Below are 27,150 nucleotides of genomic sequence, written 5' to 3' on the forward strand. Positions count from 1 at the left end.
TGAGGTTTCTAATATCATTTTTTTCTAAACTGAATAGTTTGCACGAGAGACACTTCCAAAGTGGTAAAATGTGTCCCCCTCCACCCGTAACTTCTAAAATAAGAGAATGATAAAACTAAAAAAATATATAATGTAAGTACATTACCATGCAAACTTCCAGCGAAAATTGGTCTGAACGAGATGTAGTAAGTAGTTTTTTTTTAATACGTCATAAATCGCTATTATTAAAACATCGATCAAAGTTACAACTAACTACATACAAGAACTTTTATATTCTGTTGCTTGCAATTACGGAACCCGTCATGGCGAGTACGACTCGCACTTGGCCGCCTTTATAGATAATATCTGAACAGCGACTAAAACTATATTACAAATGTAAGAACCTATTCCATATTGTACTTCACTATTTCCAATGCAAATCACTAGGTATGGAGTAAAGCGGTGTCAATTTTTGTAAATGTATAATATATTTCTTATTTTTCCAGAAGTATCCGTCTATACTTGGTATACAACCTGTATAGCCGAGTGGTTAGCGATCCTACCTACTAAGTTAGAGGTCCCGGGTTCGAATCCCGGTAGGTGCAAGCATTTATATGATGAATATAGATGTTTGTTTCCGAGTCATGGATGAATTTTGATTTACATGAATATATGTATGTTTAAGTAAGTATATTGTATTAAATATATCATTGTCTTGTAACCCATAACACAGGCCATATATGCTTAACTTGGGGCAAGATAATTTGTGTAAAAAGTGTGTCAATATTATATACCGCAGCTGGTATATACTCATAGCACGTTTTTACATAATAGTTGTTCTAGGAATTCATAATAATATTTTCCGTCTATTCAATATCAAACATCTAGCTGTTGGAAGGACGCTAATTAGTCTGACTTTGACCTAAACTCCGTGTTATTATTGTGACTTTTACAATATTGTGATGGAATAGCACAAAATACTTTATGTATACATATTACATTCATCTATATATATATATATAAAATGAATTGCTGTTCGTTAGTCTCGCTAAAACTCGAAACCGGCTGGACGATTTGGCTAATTTTGGTATTTAAATATTTGTGGAAGTCCATAGAAGGTTTAAAAGGTTGAATAAATATAAAAATACTCGGAAATAAAAAAAAAAAAAAACAATTTTGATTTTTGTTTGATGTGTCCCCCGTCGTTCAGAAATCAAATAAAAATATTAGTTTAAAATGAATAACTAATTAGAATTTTTATATCTTTCTATATTTCTCAGGAGCTAAAAAATATACTTCCTTAAAACACGGATAATAACAATTAAAAAAGGATTCCTTTTGTTTGTTTTAAGTTTATTTTATACAATAATTTTGGTATTTTATTTATCGATTGAGGCAGTACGAATTCTGCCGGGTCAGCTAGTATAAAATAAAATTCAACTTTCCTTTTTTAGTATTAGAATTATTACTTGATGCATAACAATAATAGGTATGCCTACATGGAGCTTATGTAATACAAACTTTAATTATTACTTGTTTTAAAATATTTACTATAATTTTTAAATGACGAGCCCAGTAACAGCTAGTAACCTAGAGCTATAGGTCCCAGGTTCAAAACCTAGTAGGCACAATTATATGATAAATATGCTAGTTTCCGAGTCATGGATATTGATACATATACTAGTTGACCCAGCAAACGTTGTATTGCCATATAAAGTTATAAAAAAAATTTAAAAATAAAAAATTTTGGGGTATAAAAAACAGAAGACGACCGATTCTCAGACCTACTAAATATATCGAAAATGAAATTTATCGTACTACAATAATCATTATATTCGATTGCCATCTTGCAACTCTATTGCGTATCTGTGGATGGAAGAGAACAATATTAAAATCGCGATACAAAAATAGGCGTTGTATGTATTTTTTAATGTAAATAAATATAAAAAGAATTTTCCAAAAATTAAAATAAAATGTTAAGAGTGAACAACCCTTATCGCTTAGGGGTACGAAAAATAGATAGTAGCCGATTCTCAGACCTACTGAATATGCATATAAAATTTGGTAAAAATCAGTAAAGCCGTTTCGGAGGTGTAAGGTAACTAACATTGTGACACGACACAATTTTATATAATATAAGATGCATGTTTCTCATAGTAATATGTCGTCATCTAGGGCAGTAAGCTAAGTCTACTTTGGGGTTAGATCATTAAATCAAATAAAAAATTAATTTTTCGGTATGTATTAGGTAGGTCTGTAAATAAAATCTGATTTTATAATAACTTATAAGTAGATCATCTAGTTGACTTTTGAAAGTACTGAGGTATTTCAGAATGTAATTCAAGTGTGCATTTAAAACCTATTTCAAGTTAATTAACAATCGTTCGAGTTGTATTATTTCGATAAGAAACAGGTCTTCATTGATGGTAAAGGCACTAAATAACAAAAAAAAACTGATAGAAAATAAAACCGGATATTACAGTCACTGTAAATTAACATATTTAATGTTTAAATTTCGAATATAATTTTAACTAAGTATCACAAAGTATTGAACGAAAAGTGAATATTGATGAGTGGCTTCATAATATCGGCTATCGTTTTCTTACTGAAAGGACAATGCATTTTTTAAACGTAATCTAAATATGTTCCTTTATTTTTTATAGAAGAGAAGGATAGACGTGTGGTGACTGCGGCTCAAACTCATAAATACCAGCAGAATCGCAAGAAAGTTCCAGATCTTATAAAGCGTCGAAGTAACTTACATTCGAATGTAAGTTTTTTGACGTTTTTAGGTCGAATTCCAAATTAAGGCGAGGATCAATAATTCTCAGTCTCGTCCCAGAATTTGGCGACTCAACATTTCCTGAGGATGCCTCGTGTAGAGGCGAAAGACGTGTCGAATTGATTGACGAATCTTAGCGGAATTTACACTCAAGATGGCTCACTACAAATGGACAATCATCATCATCAACCAGAAGACGTCCACTGTTGGACAAAGGCCTCCCCCAAAGATTTCCACGACGATCGGTCCTGCGCTGCCCTCATTCAACGTGTTCTGGAGCATTTGACCAGATCTTCGGTCCATCTTGTGGGGCGACTACCAACACTGCGTCTTTCAGTGCGTGGTCGCCATTCGAGGACTTTAATGAACAATCATTCGATGTAAAATATTTAAGTGTTTCCTTGTCAGCCAACTATTACAATAATAACAATCGTCAGTATATTCGTGCTACAAACATCATAACCGCAGTCTGTTAACAATATCATCATTATTCATATAAATCTTTGCCAGTCATGAAAAACGAAATCATTGTTTCAAATGCAATACGTAAATTTTATAATTAGTAACAATTTTATGACTGTCCAATTGTCCATATGTATGTTTTAAATATGTACATATAGATTAACAATATTTAGTTTTAAAAGGTTTTTGTTAGCTGTCGCCTGACAAGTGGTTCAAATGATGGAAAGTGGACGTGCTGACCACGAACATTTGGAAAACCAGAGATTTATTAATTTATTTAGAAATACCATTATAATATACATTTGCTAACATTGATGCATTATCTATATATAAGAGATTTCCAGGTATATAGTCACTCATCACGATATCTCTGGAACCATTAAAGCTAAAGACTTGAAATTTGGTAGGAATATTCTTTTCACCGAGTAGAAGTCAGCTAAGAAAGCAGCGATTTTCCAAAATTCCATCCGCAAGAGTTTTTTTTTTTATTATGAACAGAACAAAGTCTATCGGGTCAGCTAGTATATTTATAATACAGACTAAATATAATGTACTTAACAAACAATTACAGCTATCTACCACATGCTTTAATAATTTTGAAATAATTTTCACAAAGTGAAATATTAGTTTGAGAAAAAAAAAACGAGATTTAAACAATCCGAGATTTTAATGTAAATGAAAAACAAAAAACAACTGACGATGATGATATAGAAAAATCGTTAATATTACTTTTTAAATTTATAGCGAGAAGTTTGGTCTCGTCAGTAAAGAGGTTTTATATTGGACATCAAATATTGATAATGAAAACCGGACAAAACTACTACAGTCTGGATATTGCAGATGGTAAATAATAAGTACCAATAAAGAATGTGTCAATGTTTGAATCATCAACTCTTCAATTAAAGACATATACGAGTATGAATGAATACGACCGTTGTTTTATTTGTTTGACTTCAAGTTGATCGCTATTCGAATATGATGGACCATCTAATATGGAGTAATTGGCTCTCAATTTTATCAAAGCATGCTGTGTTGATTAAATGGGATTTTTTATGGAATTGGAGGAGAAACAAGCTTATGAGTCATCCGTTTGTAAGTGATTACCAACGTACTTGCCTTTTTTTATGAAAATAAGGGTGAGTTCATTCAAAAATTCTGAGCGGCACTACAATTGCGCTCGTCACCCTAAGACGTAAGATGTTAAGTCTCATTTGCCCAGTAATCTCACTAGCTACGGCGCCGTACTGACAGACACAGTAATGATTACACATAACTGTGTTTATTTTACTCAAAACAATGGGTGAAAGATAATGTAAAGCTTGTTCTAATAGGATTTCTTCCAGTCGCTGATACAAAACAGCAAGCATCTAAAGGACATCGAAAGGAGCTCAACACAAAATATGTAATTTTATGATAAAACTAGCTGACCCGGCAAACGTTGTTTTACCATACAAATTGTATTGATCTTTTGCTTGCTAGTTGATAAGAGATGGCGCTAGTTGTATTCATCAGTAACAATCACAATGTTTTAATATTTTGTATAATTCACACTATAGTTTTATTAATTATAGCCTATGTGTTATTCTGGTGTGTAAGCTATATTATTGTAAAGTTTCATCAAAATCTATTCAGTAGATTTTGCGTTAAAGAAGTTCAAACATACATCCAGACATACAAACTTTCACATTTATAATATTATTAGTAGGATATCAAGAAGACAAACGCAGTTACGAGAACCTAGAAGACTGTATATATAGGTATACTCTTTATCAATGCGTTCAAGTGAACCTATGAACTACGTTAGTATACTTTTATATATAAATTACCCCCGCAGTAGTCAATAATCCGCTATCGATAAAATTAAATGAGTAATCTTGATTTCAAGTATTAAATATAAATAGATAGGTCGATATAACCAACAATACAGTTACTCATTACTACAATTAAACATTAAATAAATTTATTGATGTCATATTATGATACGATACTTATTATTTATCCAAACCTATTGTAATTTTTTTTGTATGAAAATTTTGCTACTCGAAGTATTTTTTTTATGAAAATAGGGACAGTACGAGAAGGACGTTCAGCTAATGGTAATTGATACGCCCTGCCAATTACAATGCAGTGCCGCTCAGAGGAGTTCAATGTTTAACACCATGACACGAGAATTTTATATATTAGATACGATATATATAACTATAGCTTTACGGATTTGTGTGAGGTATAAAAATGCAACAGTGTATTTTTATGAACCTACTAGAATAAAGATGAATTGGCTTTAGATATATGGAATGAACTTTGGCGTTATCAAGCTGAATTCTATTCAACCCACGCAGTCATACCTATTACTATTACGTCCGTAAATATTGTATCTGTTGTTTTGAGTCCAGAAATATGTGCCGTTGTCCAATAAGTTATGATTTTTTTATAACAGGTTTTACCTGCAATCTGCCTGAGTAGGTACTTACATTTAGCTAGTATTAACAAAATGCTTATTTTTATAGAATTAGTTAAGTGACATCCATTTTGTTACTGTCAAAAAAGGCGCAATGTTCTCGCGGCGGCTATTCTTTCATTTCGTTGAAAGTCCTTCTGATCCATGACTTTACTTAAGTCCTTAGCATTTCAAATGTCTCTTCACACTTACGGATGATTTGCACCATTTTCGTAATAAAATAGTATTAAAAAAAACTTAAAAAACACGCTTTTATAGAAAACTGAATAAGAAAATAGAAAAGAAATTTAAAAATGAACATCAATTCCTGTCTCATAGGCGATAGATGAAAATTATATAAAATAACAAAAATCTTATATTGCAAATTGAAAAATGGAATAATTTTATCAAATTAATGTATTGTCAACCGATGTCCTCGATAAATATACGAAGTTTGAACGAAATCTGGCCGTTAATAGTTGAATATAATAAATAAATGAGTCGGTTACAAACAAACATACATACAGCTAACAAAAAGCGTGTAAAAAAAGGACTGAGAGATTTGTGTGACTCATAAACATCTACGTACATACGTAAGACACTTCTGTTCACGCGTCTGATTTTGAGAAGTGAATATTTGTCATAGCAGAGACTAGCTCAAACACAGTCAGTTTGACTAAAATCGTTGATAACTTGATAGCAAATAGCGAGTGGCCTCATTGTACCGTCACGCATGCTTGCCTCCCCGCGAGATGGCCTCATAGGTTTGTACTTTATACACTTACAACTTATATATATTCAGGATATCATTTATTTCAATCGTAAAACGGTAGATAAGATGTATACACTTTTATAATAAAATCCCAGTCACTGTCCAGGCATTATCTATAAATAAGTTTAAATGTTTTATTTAAAAAAAGCTCTGTGATAAATCCTAATAATAATATTAAAGTGATCAGACAGCCTGGGACTAGATTATGATTATTTTATAGCAATAACTTTTGTAATAAAACTGAAAACAAAATTTTTATGAACGACGCGGGACTCTCGTCGGAACGCGAGAGGTCGTGGTTTCGAGTCGGGACTCGTTCATAAAAATTTTGAATTATGTAACACATATTTGTGTAATTAATCCCAGAAGTGATGGTTATCACTATACGACAAAACAAATTGTTTCGTAATAAATGTATATTTTATTTAAAAAAAAAAATGTTTCGTGCGCCGTGTATTCTCTCTCAGAGCGCCATTTGTTTCTGAAAAGGTGGAGGTATAGGAGGAAATAATTGCCTTGTATATTGTCGACAATGATATTCTATGTTTACCAAAATATATTGTTTATGCGAATTAATATAAACAATAAATATATTAATATATTATTCATTGCTGTGTCTTGATGCGACTGTGTTTACTTTAAATCAAATTACGAAACAGTAAAAAGTAAGACCGCACACGCATCCTGAACAGCAAGCTGATTTGTTTCTTGCACCTGAGCAATCATAGATAAGTTGGTGGTTTCTTTTTTCTAAAGGTATACACTACAAAAGAAAATAACTTATACACTTACGTAGAGCCTCTCGTTGCTAGAAAACCGATAGTAAATAATAGTTAAAAAAAACTAAAAAGCACGCTTTGTATAAAAAGCAACTAAAAAATAGAAAATAAATTTATTTTGAAAATAGTGTAAAAAAAAATATATTTTATTGTAAAAAAAAGCGTGGGGTGTTATAGTTAGAATTATTATTTTAATAATATCTTAAAAAGCACCCCACGCTTTTTTTACAATAAAATATATTTTTTCTACACTATTTTCAATTATATTTATTTTCTATTTTTTTGTTGAATTTTATATAATGCGTGCTTTTTAGATTTTTTTAACTATTATTTATTTTTCATTTTTAGTCAAATTGGTGTAATGTCATCGGTCCTCGATAAATCTACAAAGTTTGAACGAAATCTAGCCGTTTAAAGTGGGTCAAAATCGCGCCCAAAGAAGTCGGTTACAAACATAAAAACAACAGGTGAAGTAATATAAAGCGTATAAAAACAGGCCAGGTTTAGTATGTGTGAGAAGCTACGTCTTACACTCGCGAGTGACACACACACTGTATGATAGTGCATTGCTCAAAATAGAGGTTAACTGTCGATCTTAATTTTTTTCCGATTATTTCACAGCTGATATCGCTCTATAACTCCCAATTCTGGGTCGAACTTTTAACACCCATGTTAATGTGTCAGTTTTTGTCAATGATGAATATTTTTTACAGTACTAAGAACACATCTTACACTCGCGATTTGTAAAATTGTATGTGAATTTGTGTTAGTGTGCGTATATTGCTCAAAATAGAGGTTAACAGTCAACCTCAATTTTAGAGTCTATCTAGACGTATAAGTGATCTAAGATATTCAGTTATAATAAAATTATATAGAGTATGAGGGAAGATGAGTTTAGAAGTTTTTCCAAAAAATACCCACCGGAGTTCGTCCCTGAGAGACCCGGAGCGGCGAGGATGGATATCTTGTTTATCGACGCCGAGATGTTGATAATCGCAGTAGTATAGCTACCATGAATATTCGTGGAAGGATTGTTTCTATATTATTATATAACTTAGATAATTTTTCTAGATAGATACTCTTGCTGCTAGACAACAGATGAAAACAGGCCGGATTTATAACTTAAGTGTGCGCGGAAAGCTACGTGTTATACTCGCGATTTTTATGCCACTGTATTAGTGTGCGTGAATTGCTCAAATTAGAGTTTAACTGTCAACCTCAATCTTTTTTGTCGTTTTCACAGCTGATATCGCTATATACCTTCTGTGTCGAACTTTTAACACGCATATTAATGTTTCATTTTTTGTCAATTACATTTTTTTTCACAGATAAAAGGAAAGCTTATATTGCAATTTGTGATAGTGTGATAAATAGCATGGGTAAAGAATTTTTCAGGACACCTCAGGAAGCAATGGGAAAAAATTTCTCGCAAATTTGATATTTGCAAAGTAAGACAATCAGGGGAATATACAATAGCCGTTGCTCCTTTATTATTTGTATTTTGTATTGACGCAAATCTATTGAATGACGGGAAAATAGGGAAAACACCCTCACGCTACACTAACAGTTTCTTTGGATTAATAGCACTGACTTGTATAAATACCACTGGATAGGCAGTTCCATATGTTTAACAGGAAATTTTTGTGCCTATTTGAAGCGCCACTCGGGAACGTCCAGAGAACTAATTTTGACGTATAATAGAAATGGCTAACTGCGAAGAAACGTATAATACTCTGAAGTATTTTTGCATTTTGAATTAATTTCGTTAGTTTTTCGTGTTATTTATACTTCAAGAATCAACGTAATAAAGTACACTTTTTTTTTGTAAATAGCTTTCCACCATCTATCGATGTCTGCTGAGGTTGTCATCACTTTTAGTACCGCAGACTCTCGCTACATGGCCAACAGCGCCAAAATGGCGAATATCAAACAGGCACAAAAAAAAAGCATTTGACAGCCGCCTGTCAGTGATTTATATTCAGGATAATCCAAACGTAAAACGTTGACAATATCGTAAATCAAACAAAGTGTGCAGAGAACTCTTAAATAATTAATCTACTAACCCAATTCATACTACCAGACAGCAAAGAATAAAAAGATTTTAAAATAAGTCCTAATCACGCAGCGCAAGATAATTTTATGACAGTAATGTTAAATGACGCCCAGCAAAGTGGTAACGGGTCAGTTAGTTATTTATAAATATCACTCGAAAATACCAGGGGAGGCTCCTTTGCACAGGATGACGGCTAGATTATGGGTACCACAACCGCGCCTATTTTTGCCACAAATAGTAATGTGTAAGCATTACTGTGTTTCGGTCTGAAGGGCACCGTAGCTTGTGAAATTACTGGGCAAATGAGACTTAACATCTTGCGAGCGCAGTTGTAGTAGTTCCGCTCAGAATTTATGGGGTTTTTCAAGAATCCTGAGCGTCACTGCATTGTAATTGGCAGGGTGCATCAATTACCATCAGCTGAAAGTCCTGCTCGTCTCATCTCTTATTATCATAAAAAAAATGCTTGCCGATACTACTGCATAGTACTCACCATAGACTAATAACTAATAAATATACAGGCGTATTTACGACCCTATAGCCCTTAAATCCATGGCCAATTAACATTCGCCAATGAGTGCGTTATCTAGTGGTTAAGTGGCTGACTGTTTACGACTTGTCAATCAAAATCGGTTACAGTAACAATAGATTCCCTTACCTTTTCTATCTCGCTGTATCTCCGTTAGAGATGTTCTATCTCTTGCACGCTTTGTAATATTTTCAAATGCTTTCTGTCTTTGTAATTCTCGGTAGAAGATATAGTATTGACAATGAGTGCACGTGCCTAGTTTTGCTAAATATATTAGATCTAAAACTTGTTCGAAGTGAAAAACAAGAAATTGTTCTAGTACAGTATATGATCTATATCCGCGGGGTGCCTATATGTTCCGTAATATGCCACGAACACAGAAACCGTGAATATACTGTGGTAATTGATATGTGATTAAAGCTTCTTAAAGCTCCTTCAATAGGTTGTAATAAGGTCTATTTTGCTTTTCTATTAGTCTTTTGTATTCACCATGGTGAATACAAAAGACTAATAGAATAATAATAAATAAAAATAATAATAATAAAATAATAGCGAATATTTTTACTGTAACACATGTGTTACAGTAAAAATATTCGCTATAAGTCATCTAACCAGCTGGCAATTATATTAAGAGAGCCAATGATAATGAATAAGTATATATTAAAGTGCGTAATAATTTTATTTTATTACTAAACATATTACTGTTATTATGTCATATAAGAGTCTACTTATCTGTGGATTGCTACTACATACTCATAACTAGACTCCTAAGTACATACAAATTGAAATGTTCTCAATAAAATTGCTGACGTCGACATTAATGACATTATAAGTGCTACTTACTACACAATAGTGCATATGAGCTATCATTAATTTCTTTGCTTCGTCGTATACCTCCACCTAGAAATTATGTGAGTACTATACGGCCCCCTATCGTTCCCCTGTCATCCCTTCGCACTAGGCTTTTTGCGTATATTATGTTGTGATATTTTCGTACTATCACTGCTTTGTTTTTGAAGTTTTCATTGTTACGTTTTGACTTATGTTTTTTATAGTTCTGTAGTTACCGTTTTTCTGTGTCGCTATAATAGTACTGCCAGACAAAGAAGTACGCGCTTTTACGAAGGTATCCATATCGTTTTGTCCTGGAAACTCACAAGGAAGCTCATTACACAGCTGGATTGAACGTGGATGAAAGTTCCTTGAAAACCACACTGTGGCGGAAATAATTTATCCTAAATTAATTTTATCTTTTTCATTAGATGAATCAACGTGTGCAGCTAATAGTGTATTATTGAAAGATCCATATTCCGAAGATAGCCGAAGATATCCGAGGAATCCCGAAGGCGATATGTTGGGGAGCTCGTCAGCCCGTGACGCTGAACCAGCCGGCTGTAACGTCTCCTCGCATCTTGGGGCCTACGACGAAAATCGTAATCCGAAGCTTTGTGTGGCTAGATAGGACCAAATATTGGTAAATTATTTTTAGTATTTCGCAAAAGATTTTTGCAAATTGCACGTTGATCTTAATCCAAATATTATGAGCCTTGCTTGAGTGATCTTTCTTGATTTTAGCATTCAACGAATTACAACATTTAATTTCATTCGATTATAAAACCTGTGTCTTGTAATTAGGTTTATTACGTATAATTATCAATGAAAATGTGTCTAAATATAAACTATAATCAAACGTATGGCCTTGTAACTTTTTGTCATTACGACCTGTTATGACGGTATTCATATATTTGTTGGTGACAGCAATCGTGAGCGACAGTAACTCTAATCATTATGTTCTGTGGTTCTTCCTATTCTATCTTTTCTCTTCATATACTATACCTTTGATTTATACTATTTATTAAGACTTACACACTAACACAAACACTATTACTAGAAAACTCGGAATAAAGACGCGCCTAGTTTCTTACGCCCGTTCTTCTCAGGCTGAAGCATTTTTTCTTAGCAGGTAGTAGACCTGAATATATTCAGGTGGTTTAATCATGTAACGATAGTGCAGATGAACTGCATAAATTTATAGAACAAATATGGGCGTTCTTTCCAAATTAGATCGGGGTTGTACTGGATTAAAGCCAGGCTTATCTCCAGGGAACTCCGTGGTCAACACGAAGACAAAGGATTCGAAGAACCTGGGAGACAACAATAGAGCTAGTCAGTTCTTGAAGCCGGCCAAATTCTAACGGTCTATACGACGCAAGCCCTGGCTGCATATTCATGCATATGCATGAGTATTGTTCTCATTTCTGGTTGGGTGTACCCCAGCCTCAGATCGAACCATCAACTCGATTACTTGACAGAGACGTTGCTTCTCTGTATCGTTCCTGTCACATTTATCACGGGAAGTATTCCGAAGAGCCGTTTGTCCTGATAACTGCCGCATGGTGCTCTGATGCCGAAAATGAAAATGATATCGAAAAAATCGAGGTTGACAGTTAACCCCTATGAGCACTGTAGTTCGTGCTGTGCTGTGCTATGTTTACTAAGGTGATGGACTTTTACAGTCATATATAATGGGCAGATGCTTCTACATATCTGGTTGGTTACCCACTTATTCCGCCAAAAACTATTGAATACACAAAAACTAAACTCAAACTTAACCCCAAGCATTGTTGCTGTTACCATTTGAACGACAGCAATTTTCGTGTGTTATTTTTTTAATATTTATATAGGTAACAAAAAGAATGTATACCTATAAAACATATTGAAACTTCGAAGTACTCGTATATATTTTAAAATCATTGTAAAAAAATAAATGACGAAAAAGCTGCACCCACATCGTTTGACTCATAGAAAAGTATGAACACTATTTGTAACTTGAACTTTAAGTTACTTGCGTGTAGCTTTTGTAATTCTTGGAACAAAGCCATGCGATACTGTTACCACCACAGGTTCACTTTATATGAAACCATTTACAATCTATCACCAAGTGGTCAGTACAACTCTATTTATAATTTTTTATATTAGAAGAGAAGAAATGGGCACGTGGCTTACCTAATCGAAAGTGTCACAAACAGTCGTTCAATATCAGCATTACTAGAGATCTAGATTTGTATTGTCGGCCTTTGAAAGGGTAGTATGCTTAAGACTTGAAGATCCCTATAGGTCGGTTCAAGAATACAACAACTCTCAGCACTCCCATGACACACGCGGGAGAAGATGCAGAGAGACCCGATATCTCAAATCCATAGAGTAAAGCCAAACGGAGATGACTTGATCGTCGATGATTCGAGCTACTCTTCATTGTATGCGGTCAAATGGAAGAAGCTGCAGAGCGCCCAAAGATGGGAACAGTACTCTATATCTGGCTGAATTTGCGCCTTAACTGAACCCCTCTCTGTTTGAGTTTCTGCGACTTAGACATTGTACTCGACTCATCATTTTAAAATGAAATATTTTTACACTCATGTATACATTACTCATTCGATCGATGTGCCCAAAACAAAAAGTATACCTTTCATTGTTTTCATAACAGCACTTCCATCTAGCATTTGCTTGTATTTTATTCGACACACTTTTTGCATCGCATTCCTGCTACATTCAGATTTCATGCTCTCTTGAAAGTTACTGTCGTACTAAAACGGAGAATACGGAACCGGCGAGGGGTGGCTACAAGTAAATAAAATATATCACACGAGTAAAAATAAACTCTATGTTAAAACTCCACGATAGTAAAAGTTTAAAAGCAAATATATTTAATGTTGCTTCAGTTACAGGTCCTGTCAAAATACGCTCAGCTGCTCGAATTGTTGGAGATCCAGTGCTCGGTGAACGGCTAGAATCTAGATCATACGGCATTACGTAGAGACGTCGCTTCATTGTGTGTCGACTACCTCATTCATCACGGGGAGTGGATCCGAAGAGCTGTTTGACCTGATTCCTGCCACCGAATTCCACCTTCGCATGACCCGCCATAAATTAGGATATAATCTGGATGGGACGGTCCTCCACAGTGCGCTTTTCAAGGAGCTTTCTGCGTCCGGGACGATACGACATCTTAAAAAAAAGCGCGTACACCTTCCTTAAAGGCCGGCAACGCTCCTGTGATTCCTGTGGTGTTGCAAGAGAATGCGAGCGGCGGTGATCACTTAACATCAGGTACCTTAAAAAAGGTCTATCTGTTATAAACACAGAGACATCGATTCTGCTATAAGTAGATCTATAAGAGATCTTATACGTATTAAATAAATATGTTAGTCACCAAATATAAATCATAAATTTATCTGAGTATAGTTGTAAAGTGAATACTTAGGTAGTTTAATTGGTCCGGCCATGGAGTAACGTGGTCTTACTAACGAAGTAACGTGGATGACTCGTCACAATGGAATTTTCTGCGTATCTCATGTACCTACATACGTAAAATGTACGCGTGTATAACGAATAGATATTTTTCATTGCATTGGATAAACTATATTTCACAACTTACTAACTAGTGCTTTCTTTGCATAGGATTCCAGTTAGGAGGGCTTAAAGAAGAAAGGTGCCTGCACTATTGTGATTGCTTTCAAAGACATCATGTTATATCATGAAATAGAAAATACATGTAGGTACTATAATAAAATAAATTTAAAAGTAATATACCTACTTAATAGGTAGGTCATTAAGTACCTGTAAAGATACCCGATCTAAAGATTAAAGTGATTAAATTAATACTTATTAAAACAATTATCACAGACAAGACAAGGTTAAGTAAGTGCAACAAGATTCGAATCTAGATACGAGACCAGACTAGCTTATACTTGGTAATCCATATTTAAACAAATATTTTTATCCTTTTTTTTTACGATTACGGTTATGAAGTTCCGTGTATTCGTCTAATATCGCCATTGTAGTCTACGATATGTTTGTAGTCATAAGGTCGAAAAACCATTGACGAACATAAAATAGAAGTGCTTTATCAATGGTGTCTTTAACTGATGATCCACAAAAATGTTTGCCAAGAATTAGTTCTAATCTGGTCTGTCTATAATAAAAATATGTAAATGTATAAATATATGAATGTTCAATAATATAATAAGCCTGTAAAGTGAACATAATGATGCAATAAAATCGATCGCTAAAGCACAATTACTTCGCTTTGCAGTTACATTTTGAAACAGTTATAACAATTATGAATGCATCAATTCGACTAAACTATAAAAAGCTATCCTCTACCTAAAAATGTTATTGCTATTTCGAATTTCGGAAGTATCCTTAGACACTATTTTTATTTAGTTTTTATATTGCATTTGGATCAGGTGGCCGAAGGCGACTTTAGCCCCAGTAAATTTCGTTTACGTGCTAAAAATGACTGTTGAATTGTATTTCATTAACAATTTAAAAGGTAAGATTGTTTGTGCAAATTCATTTAAAAATAGCCTTAGTTATGCGACTGCTTCTACATTGCGTTTATAAAGCGGAAAATACTTCCAAGTGATTATTGCAATATTAGCGACAAAAGATACTGCGGTTCGTTTCTGTCACAGGACAGGCTGTTCTATATGTTTGACAGCAAATTTGCCTATTTGAAGCGCCACTCACGAGCGTCCAGAGAAATAATTTTGACGTATAATACAAATGCTGCGAAGGAACGTACAATACTCTGAAGTATTTTTGCATTTTGAATTAATTTCGTACGTTTTTCGTGTTATTTATACTTCAAGAATCAACGTAATAAAGTACACATTTTTTTTAAATAGTTTCCCACCATTTATCGATGTTTGCTGAGGTTGTCATCACTAGTTTTGTACCGCAGACTCTCGCTACATGGCCAACAGCGCCAAAAAGGCGAATATCAAAACAAGCACAAAAGCATTTTGACAGCTGCCAGTCCAGTGGTATGTATGTAGTAGAGGTCAGTGCTCATGATACATATGTGGCGAACACGAAAATTCAATATTGGACGCGGTATTACTAAGGCTATAAAGTGTACTTAGACTTTGCTCAGACTTTACTTAAGTAAACCTAAGGTGAGTGTGATAAAACGCGAAGTTCACTTTTGCATTGGGCTGTCTTAACTTATACTTAGCATAATTTCACCTGTAAAATGACTAATACAAATACGAAATGAAACATTATACTGAGCTTGCACTCAGCTATGTTTTACGTAAGTATAGTCAGAGTTTAGTCTAAGTACGCTCTATAGATCTCAGCCGAAGACCAAAAGGAATAGATTAATAGGCACCATCCCGAATCTCCAGTACAAATAATTCATTTAAGCTTAAACAAAGCGCTTTTGATTCGTCTTCAAAAATATTTAGGTAATTTGAATTACTGAATCTGCTGTTTGGAAAAAGTAGAGCTCATGAGCAGAACATACAAAAAACTCAACGGTCACTCTCATCAACCAAATTGAGTATTTTACAATGGTGGTAATATATACAAAAAAAAAATTGTAAGGTGCATCCAATATATGAAGCGTGTTTAAATAATACCAAATATTTCATAAAAAGTAATAACGAATAAATTTTATAAATATACATTATCGTATATTATTATTCATCAATCTTTAGAGCTTGAATTCATTGTTTGTGTAAGGATGCTTCGTGAATATGATGGTCGTGATTACTGTTATAATTAGTAATCACATCCAACAAGTTGTATAATGATTTATTAACCATAACAGGTTCGATCTGGCACCACAAGCAACATCCGTTCATTTCGCACATATTCGAGGGAAGGAAACGACCCAGTACACGACGCCGACGCAATAAATTAAGCAAACTACTGTTATTTTTGTATAAATTATTTTATTTAATTTGTAGTAATAGTATAACAGTCATGTATTAAAAAAAACATTATAAATTGCTTGCATACATCACCACATATGGGAACACTTTTAATGAAATTCCACCTTCGCACGACACGCCACAAGTTAGGATATCATCCTCACCAATTGGATGTGTGGCGGTCCTCCACAGTGCGGTTTACAAGCAGCTTTCTTCCACGTATTACAAAGCTGTGGAATGAACTTCCTTGTGCGGTGTTTCCGGGACGATACGACATGGGTATCTTCAAAAAAAGCGCGTACACCTTCCTTAAAGGCCGGCAACGCTCCTGTGATTCCTCTGGTGTTGCAAGAGATTGTGGGCGGCGGTGATCACTTAACAACAGGTGACCAGTACGCTCGTTTGTCCTCCTAATCCATAAAAAAAAAGAAATAAATAATTTGCTTAGTTGTAACTGCAGTTTAAGACTAAAGGCGCTATCAAGTTTCTTTATATTCAACGTCGTCTACTGATAAGCAAATTTACGTCTGACGTACACTTTTAACAAGAGCAAAATATTCTACAATTGTTCAGTGTTCTTTGATTACTATGACGCGTAGTGCACTTTCAATAAAACTGTTGAGTCATGGTCACGATCACAATTAAAGACTACTAAATATATCACGTTAATTATAAATATATAGTATACTTTGTTTTATCCAATATAGCCCAGTAATCCTGACTGACTGTGCTAGAGGCCCCGTGTTCGAATCCCGGTACATGCAAACATTTACATGATGAATATGGATGATTGTTTCCGAGTCATGGAAGTTATAAGTATTTATGTATGTTTAAGTAATAATATAATATAATAGGGACGCGACGAGCAGGACTTTCAGCTGATGGTAATTGATACGCCCAACCCATTACAATGCAGTGCCACTCAGGATTCTTGGATAGTCCAAAAATTATAAATTTATAAAACTGAATTTGTATGCCTTTAAGCAAAATGAACAGACGCATCTAAATTTTTTAAACAGGATATAATAACTTAATGTTTTCTACGGGAAGAAAGGGATGCTGTATATCCGTCCCATCTCGGGAATCGAACATCGCACAAAAACTTCGAACACTTGTGCTCGATGCACGGTGGAAGTTCACTAGGGGTGTCTTTTTTATGTAGCCTGTAGCCTGTACCTACTCGAGTTAGCTTCCGTTTTATTGAAATGCCGGAAGCGGGGTAAGTACCAAACCATTTTTGACAAACACATGTTTTAATAAGAACACATACAAATACAATAAAGCAAATGCACATCAATAAATATTTCTGTAGTTTTTCTGTGGTTTTAGAATTTACCGTGTCAGGGGTAACCCGTTCAGTACCCCAAGGGGTACTTTATATTTTACTATCCATCGTTCCATCCCGTATCTTATTAACCGTAATATCTATCTTGCGAACTTTTACCAGTGTGTATCGCTTTTGCCGCTATACGGCAATATTTCAAGCCGGCCCACATTGTAGCGCTCTACAAAGCGCAGGTTCGGCCACATGGAGGATTGCTGTCATTTCTGATCTGGCGCAACCTAGTATCAGCTCGAACTGTCGGGGACCCAGTGCTCTGTGAACGGCTGGATCACTTGGCGTTGCAGTGTGACGTCGCGTTATTGTGTGTATTTTACCGCATTCATCACGGGGAGTGTTCCGAAGAGCTGCTTCAGCTGATACTTTGTGTGGTGTTTTCGGGACGATACGACATGGGTACCTTCAAAAAAAGCGCGTACACCTTCCCTAAAGGCCGGCAACGCTCTTGTGATTCCTCTGGACTCTGGTGTTGCTAGAGAATGTGGGCGGTGGGATTTACAAAAAAAAAAAATCAACATGGCGGAATCCAAGATGGCCGCCAGATATAATAAATGTTTCTTTTCATGAACGTAATAAAGAACATAATATGAATTCATCCCTAAATAACTATCAACTATGATACTATAATTACAAAGAAGGCTTACTATAAGTATAGTAGATTATATACGGGATAATAATGCATGGTTCTTATCTGGTTCTGCGTAGGCCAACTAAAATTGTATAATATTATATTAAATAGGCTAAGTTATATGATTTAAAAGGGCTGGGAGTTTCTTTTTAGTTCTTCTCCCCATGTCAAAGCCCCTTTACGAACTGATGTAGCTTCACGGCGTTTTCAAATTGTGTTTTATTTCAAACGTTTTCTAGATATTTTATATTCCGTACCTCTAAAAATCAAGAGTAATCCTTAGCATTACTTTGATCTCCGTCTGTCTGTCCATGCGAAATAAAATAAACTTTTTCAAACAATACAGTAATTTTAGGCTGATCGTTATCGACGTATGTAACTATTTATGTAGCCCTTGAACATTCTAGAATCACAAAATTTGGCGAGAGAGTAAGGTCTGTAATATAGAAGGCGTGACGTTATCCGTGATCAATTGTATTTTGTCCCTTTCACGCACAATTATGAAGACAGTGACAAAATACAATAGATCGTGTACTAATAAATTTCTTATACAATCAGGTATATATCGTTTTATTTCTGGTATTAGTTCTTTTAAATTGAATTCATCAGAATGGCACATTTTCTTATGAGAACGTAAGAGTTTCTTTTGAAGAGAAGTAACAAAAATTTTCCTTTCGAGCCACTCAGAAAGCTGTCTTGTTTAATTTGATTAATTTTTTTGATAAATATGTATAAGTTTTCTTACTTACCTGTATATTTATTTGATTGATAATAAGATTAGTTTCAATAGGAAATTGTATATAATAAATTTATAATTAATGAAACCGTACTCTTAATACAGTTACAAATGTAGAGATGTTGTGTCGAACCTGTTTTCATGAAATTGTATCATTTTGTATCAAATTGTATATTATTAGGGACAATATTAATATTATTTATGCTATAAATAATATAGTGTTTAGAATCTTTTCTAATGTGGAAGTCAGTAATGAAGCAGTCACCCTCAACAGGTTTAGAGCGATTTCTCTTCCGTTCAACGATCAATTAAGGTGACTCGTATTAATGAGGTTTTATATTTCTCTAAGTTTTAAATCTCCGAATAAAATGTTCGTGATGAATTCTAAACTTTTTAAAACGCTTTTATTAGCTTCGTACTTATAGTATATGTAGGTGTGTTACAAGACAGCTAATACGGCTACTTATCTTTCTTGTGAATAAATAGAAGATTTAAATCGATATATAATATATATACAATATTTTCATCTTTTTAATACTTTTATTTTATAAGAGTGTAATTTTTTTTTATACTTACATTTATTTAAAAAGAAGTGTCCAAATGTCAATTATTTAAAAAAAAAGTTTGCACAGTGATCAAGGACAGTTCAATAACTTATATAGTCTGTTCAAATTTTTTTTTACAAAGATCTGCAGAATAAGCAATTTTTTTATCTAAACCTTATTCTAAACTAACTAATACATAGATAATTCGTTACTATCATATTACTATCGCTTAAAGAGAAAAAACTAAAAATGAAAGTTAAAAAAAAAAACGAAAAAAATACTACTAACAATAAACTATAACTAGCGGGTAGAAATAATTTTCAATTTTCAAAAACTAACAGATAGTTTGATTAATTAACAAAAAAAAAATTATCGTAAATAGCATGAGGTGCATTTTAATTATTATATACATCAATAAAAGTGGATTGTTTTGTTTATTTAACTATTATTTTTATAAAATATTCTACACACTCCTTTACCCCAGCCGAAGCTCGTAGTTTAATTAAAATTAAATGTGAATATTAAAAAATACAGATTATTCATATTCCTTAATACATATTTCTTAATACAATTAAACTTATATTGAGAACTATTTCGAATGTTTCACTTATATGATATATCTAACAATCTGAGCCTATTTGTCAATATTTATAAAACAAAATACAGAAATATTTTAAGCGGCATACGGTTTTGAAATTTACTTATGAGATTTACTGTAGATACATTTCTGTGAATACCCTTTGCTTATACATAATCTGAATAAAAACTAGATGAATTGTTAACTGAATAAAAGTATTATTAAAATTTGTTTTTGAAAGCGTACATTCAAAATACATTGAAACGGTATAGGCTTAGCTCAAGAGAATAGCAAACAAAATTCATGACCTCAATACCGTGGAAAAAGCATTAGTAAGTCCGCAAAATGATCTTGAAGAAAACTACGTTAGCATTGTATAAAGTTTCTTCAATTTGGGTTCACATACATCCAGTAATTTAATATATATTTTGAACCGTTTCACAATACAATACAAAGTTCACTTTACTAATTTTAATTTACAAATGATTTGAGTTTTCTTTAGTGTTAATTCCGCCAATATTTGTCTTTAAACAATTCGACACGCCAAAACCTGGCACGAGACAACACGTGCTGAGGATGCCTCGTGTAAAGGCGAAGTACGTGTTTAAATGTTTAAAGACAAATATTGGCGGAATTAACACTAAAGAAAACTCAAATCATCTGTGTAATTATGGATTTCAGCAAAGTAACGCCTACTTCAATAAATAATTTTAATTTAATTAAAATATACTATATTCATATTTTACATGTGGATGGAACTACCTGAAAAATTCAAATTCAAATTTAAGCGTGACCAATTTTGATATGTCACACTCACGCAGCGTTAGCTAGAGGTTATCTAGTTTGATATTGAAAATACTAAGGAGCCACTTCCAAGGCGTGGCGGAGTTTTTACAACTTGTCAACCAAAATCGGTTACAGTTACAATAGTTCACTTTCCTATTCTATCTAGCTGTATCTTCGTTAGAGATCTTCGTCTCTCTCGCACACTTTGTTTGTCTATAAGCTAGTAAGATGTAGGTCTATGGTCACAACAACAATACAAACCTGTAGTAATTCCACAGAACTTTGATAATTTATACGTCTAGAAAGAGCCTCTTGCTGCTAGACAACCGATGACAACAGGCCAGGCTAATTACTCTAGTGTGCTTGACAAGCTTCATACGTCTTAGGCATAAAAAGGCATAAAAAAGCATTTATTTTCTCAAAATTGATTCCTTTAGAATTCTTTTTGATGTCATTTCTTATACTACTAGATACTACTACCGCTTCGGAAACAAATGGCGCTCTGAGAGAGAAGAAGCGGCGCAAGAAACTCTCCCAGCATTCTTTTTTTTGCGCTTTTTTCAATAAAAATATACAATATGCAGTAATACTGCAGTCATTTCTATCGCTTTAAAATAATCACAATCTAGTCCCAGGCTGTCCGATCATTTAGATATTCAGTAGTGGAGTATTAGTTGGAATATATGCTTATATGATTTGTATGTCCCTTTGTGTTAGTGCGCGTGCATTGCTGAAAATAGAGGCTAACGGCCAACCTCAATTTTTTTCGACGTTCTCACAGCTGTCACAGTCTCTCTAGACATATAAACCATCTAAGCCACAGAACATATTAAAAAGTGTTAATAGGTAATAACTAAACAAGATTCAGGTTCAAGCTTCCTAGAGTATTACGTACGAATGTAGAGTTTGTTGCATTTGTTTGTTAGGCCTTGTCCACATATAACGGATAGCAGCAAGCGTCTCTTTCTCTTGCTGGGTACACATACTCTTTCTCTTTCGCTCCATTGCTTTTTTCGCCGAAACGCCGTACCTGGCTTCTGAATGATGCCACAAGTGTTCGAAGATTCGAATTAAAATATTTTTATTTAAAATAGGATTTAAAAACACGTAAAAACTATAACCCATTCGTAAATGTATGCAAGATAAAGACTAATTAATGGGCAGACAACAATATAATATCGTGCAATAAAATTTATTATTACATGGCCTGATAGCGGTCGCTCCATTTTCAATATGTGGTATCATTCAATTCAAAAGAGTCATTTACGTTATAGTAACCGTTACACATACTCATAGAAGTTGAATGTATTTTTTAATGCGGACTCATAATCAAACAAATTAAAAAAAAACATTCAAAAAAATCAAAAAAAAAACTTTGGCGTTGATCACCTTCACATTTAGGGGGATGAAAAATAGATGTTGTCCGATTCTCAGACCTACCCAATATGCACTCAAATTTTCATGAGAATCGGTCAAGCCTTGAGAGTCAGCCAAGTCATGAGAATTTTATATATTAGAAGACTAGCTGAGCCGACAGACGCTGTTCTTTCAATAGAAAAACTAATAAAATGGATATAGTATATTATCCTTAATAGATAGACATATGTCATCGGTGACTTTTCTGTAGACCTATGTAAGATATACAATTCCACTATACATTATTTTGTTATATCTCAAAGGGTTTAGGCAATATTTTCGTTGAGAGCTCCCTTATAGCTTATATTTTTCCGATGACTCCAACAAATACCATTCATACATACAAAAACTTTTGGTGCTGTAGTTTTTGAGTTTATCGCGAACAGACAGACCGACAGACGCGGCGGAGAACTTATTTTATAACATAATAAGTTTTTTTTAGTTTATTGACCAATACAGAACAAATACGTAACAACTTTATCAAATAAGTACGAAGAAATCGTCACGGGTTTATCTGGGTACAGAGAGCCATTAATTTCTTAAAACCTATTATTTTTTCAAGAAGTTTCTTTTATAGCGTGTTTTTTTTTATGAAAATACGGGACGAGACGAGCAGGACGTTCAGCTGATGGTAATTGATACGCCCTACCCATTACAAATGCAGTGCCGCTCAGGATTCTTGATAAGCCCAAAAACTCTGAGTGGCACTACAATTGTGCTCTTCACCTTGAGAGATAAGATGTTAAGTCTCATTTGTCCAGTAATTTCACTATCTACGGCGCGCTTCAGACCGAAACACAGTAATGTTAACACATTTCTGCTTCACGGCAGAAATATGTATGTACATTTCTTGTCTTCGGGCAGTTCTTTACTGTAATCTGATTTAGATAATTGACAGTTATCTTCCCATATTTATAATAAATGTTTAGTAAGTTGTATTTGTGATTTATATCTTGTTGTCGTAAGCCTTAAGGGTTTATACTTTTTAATCAACTGGGTGGGATTATTAATTTATTAGGAATTAAAATTTAGTAATAAATAAAGAATAATGTAACACGTTCTTAATGTTTATTATTTCATGTAAAACAGCTAGTAAATTGATATTTTATACATCCGTGGTATTCCATGCGGCTTACCACAAAACGGTTAATGTAAGCAAAGTACTTAGGTGTATGTTATAAATATACACATTACAAGTAATATGACTAAATCGCAGTAGTTTAATTACTATAGCAGATAAATGAATGAGGACATTTTATATTTTAGCTAATGAATGGTATACTCGGCCGTTCTCAATATTCAGTCTATCTCTTACTTGAGATAAAAATCGTAACTATCGTTGACTTTTTGTCCCAATAAACTTATCGACGGTAACTCACCCTATCCGTGCACGCTTTCTGTCAATAGAACGATTTATAGCTTACCAGCGATATAAAGTTTGTATGGAAATAGCAACTCACGCGTCCCTTGATAAGGCGATAAGAATGACTTATCGGGTACATTGGGACAGCTTCAGATTATTGACAGCTAATTACTGACAGTATAAGGTAGTAATTTATCTATATCTGTAGATAGTATATTGGGAACGTAGTAGTAGTATAGTATATTATTTAACAAAAGATACAAAATCCTACATATTACATCGAAATGTCTAATGTCTATGTGGTTATAACAGTCATTGTGTGTTCTACAAGCTCTGATCAGAAATCTATTCTTATTCTTCAATATTATACAATTTTAGGTGGCCTGCGTAGAACCAGGCAAGAACCATGCATCATTATCCTTTATATAATCTACTATAGTATAGTAAGCCTTCTTTATACCTATATATTAGTAATGCACACAATTCGGTCAATCAAACGAGGTGAGCAGGCACGGGGTACTGAATGCTCGTTGGTCCAGGTAAAGGAACGAACAAATCGTATACTTTATTCGTAATATCGTATTTTTATGAACATGATTAATTAATCACTTTATGAAGGATAAAATCTCCCACGTTTTCGAAACGATATACGTCGGACCTGAGGTGATCGGGCGCAAGAAACTCAGCGAGACTTATTATTTCGTTTCAATGTAATGAATTTAAAATTATTCGGTGACAGGGGCTTCATTTCCAAGGTGTTTTTGTGTATTTAATTACCTTTGCTACACAGCTAATAAGTAATACAACACATTGATTTACGCGAACACTGGTACCCATAACAAATTAGATCTTATCATGGGTATCAGAGTTTCAATTCAACACTGCATTTTATATAAGACTAGCTGACCCGGCAAACATTGTTTTGCCATATAAAGTATAATTCAAGCGATAGTTTTATAAGTAATAAAATATTTCCTATATTATAGCCTGTACATCATTTTGTTCTATTGTCAATAGTTTTTGCAGCGCACGCAAAAATAGGTTTTCGATTTTACACCTTGTGTTACAAAATAGCAATTTTATTACGGATAACTAATTTTGAAAAAAAAAACAATAAATGGACTACCCAACACTAAAAGAATCATTCAAATCGGACCAGTAGTACCAGAGATTAGCGCGTTCAAACAAACAAACAAACACTGCAGCTTTATAATATTTTATATATTTATATAAGATAAGTTAATTTTTAAGACGTAGTACATATATATTTAAGTTTTGTGAACCTCTGTTTAGTGAAATAAAGTTTATTATTATTATAATTACATTGTTAACAATAGCTACCGGTTAATATATCTGTTTCCCTAATGTAGTGTCAATACCAATTTATACAAATAGCATTAAATAAATATGACGACTGAAAGTACAGATACGACTAAATAAATGTGTTATGTTGGGCTAGTCATTCAGATTAGATAGAAAATAGATCTCTATTCTAGTTCTAACTACTGACTCAATCATCGTGAAATTTTATATGTAATATTTAAAATTGGACACAAATTTAAAGTTTACAACACATTAAAAGCCTTAAAAACATTAGTGTAACCTTAAAAGCACCTGTGTTTATTTATAAATTTTGACACCTCAAATGATCTACAAAATAGTATTTCTTTTTACAATTTTAAAGTGAAAATTTTAAGAGGCGCTGAGAATGTGGGCAGTGAATGAAATTGAGCCGTCACGCTATATTACAACAGTAGATTTACAGAATAACGTATTATAATTTTTTGATCGTAAGCGTAATCTCTGAGTATACCCAGTTTTTTAATTTAATTTAGGGTATTATATTAAATTATAAAAGTTATCTTTACAATACGTGGGAACCACTGTCAGGCTAAAACTTGTGTATAATTTTGTGTGAGTACAATGTGCTCAATAGTATTTTCGCTTAACGTAGCAAACGTTGCTTTTCAGTGATAATTTCTCCATTAAATTACTTAAAAAAATTAAAACAAATCACAAAAAGTAAAAAGGTTGGTAGGCCGCATTATCTATGAATTATTTACTAACTTATTGTATATTCCTTGATTTACGAAGTTGTACTAAAGTTAAATATTCCCAATGAGTTTTTTCTAAAATTGTTATCAAATAATCTGACATACCCGGTCCTACCTACTTTGTCTAAATATAATGTAGCGGTAATTTTACAGTTTTAAAATAACAGCGACTGTAAAAAGTAAGCTAAAAGTGACGTAAAACTTAATTATGTTTCGATTTTGATGACCCGAAATTGGGATTTAAAAAATATTAAAACATAACGTAAAAAATAATTAAAAACAAATTAAAACGTTATATTAAGTGTTAATATTATGTAATATTTTAATTAAACTTATTTTGTTTTAGACACATTCACCTGAAAAATGAACAAAATGTACGAAAAACTTTCATTTTATTAAAATCTTGAAAATGACGCTAACATATAATACATATAAAATATAAACAAAGTAACGCAAGTAAGGGAAAAAGCGGCATTGAACCGCCTGGGAAGTTCAGCCTTACCTTTCTCGTGGAACTCAGCTCTACAGCTGTCTGCAGCTAGAAGCACCAGAAGAATCACTCTGAACATGTTGGCACAGTATTGCACTTAGCAAGGGCACATGCTAGCAAAGGTCACAGTTTTCCAAACCACATAAGTTCAATACAAATCAACACCGTAACACGCGTCAGTATGGCTCGTGAGCACAACTTCTATGACGATAAAATTATTGTAGAGCCCCAAAGCGTGTACGCATCGCGTCGAGATCAAAGATTAAAAAAATAACAGACATTATCGTTGAAGTTGAAAATGAATTTTAAGCTTTGCGAAACGGCCTTGTGTTCATCTATTATTAAATAAAGTATTATTGAGTAAAATAAAACATAAAAAGTATATATATATATATATATATGATTAAGATGTACACGTATATAATAAATTTTGTGGACCGGCAGTTTAGTTAGCAATGTAAAATATTAACTATTATGATATAGTAGGATATGACAATTAATTATTTACACGTTAAAGTTATCATATATTATTGTTGAATAAAAGCTTATTAAGCATTTATTCTTATATCTATTATAAGCAAAGTTAGTTGGCGCAACACATTGTTGCAGCGCATGACTAAAATTTTATAACATTCTACCATCTCCCATTCTTCACTATAATACAATATACTGCGTATTTGACATTTGAATATTTAATTCTT

At 33.4% G+C, this 27,150-nt stretch overlaps 1 protein-coding gene across 1 annotated transcript in view; it reads right to left on the reverse strand.

Moving 5' to 3' along the window:
* Positions 1-26,637, reverse strand: part of LOC126978837 (epidermal growth factor receptor) — a 109,120-nt gene extending 82,483 nt beyond the window's left edge. Inside the window, exon 1 of the mRNA XM_050827927.1 lies at positions 26,462-26,637. Within this exon, the coding sequence (XP_050683884.1) occupies positions 26,462-26,528 (67 nt within the window). The 5' untranslated portion in view covers positions 26,529-26,637. The remainder of the gene's footprint in view (positions 1-26,461) is intronic.
* Positions 26,638-27,150: the final 513 nt, after the last annotated feature.

The sequence above is a fragment of the Leptidea sinapis genome, chromosome Z (genome assembly GCF_905404315.1).
Source record: "Leptidea sinapis chromosome Z, ilLepSina1.1, whole genome shotgun sequence".
In the NCBI taxonomy this organism is placed as follows: Eukaryota; Metazoa; Arthropoda; class Insecta; order Lepidoptera; family Pieridae; genus Leptidea; species Leptidea sinapis.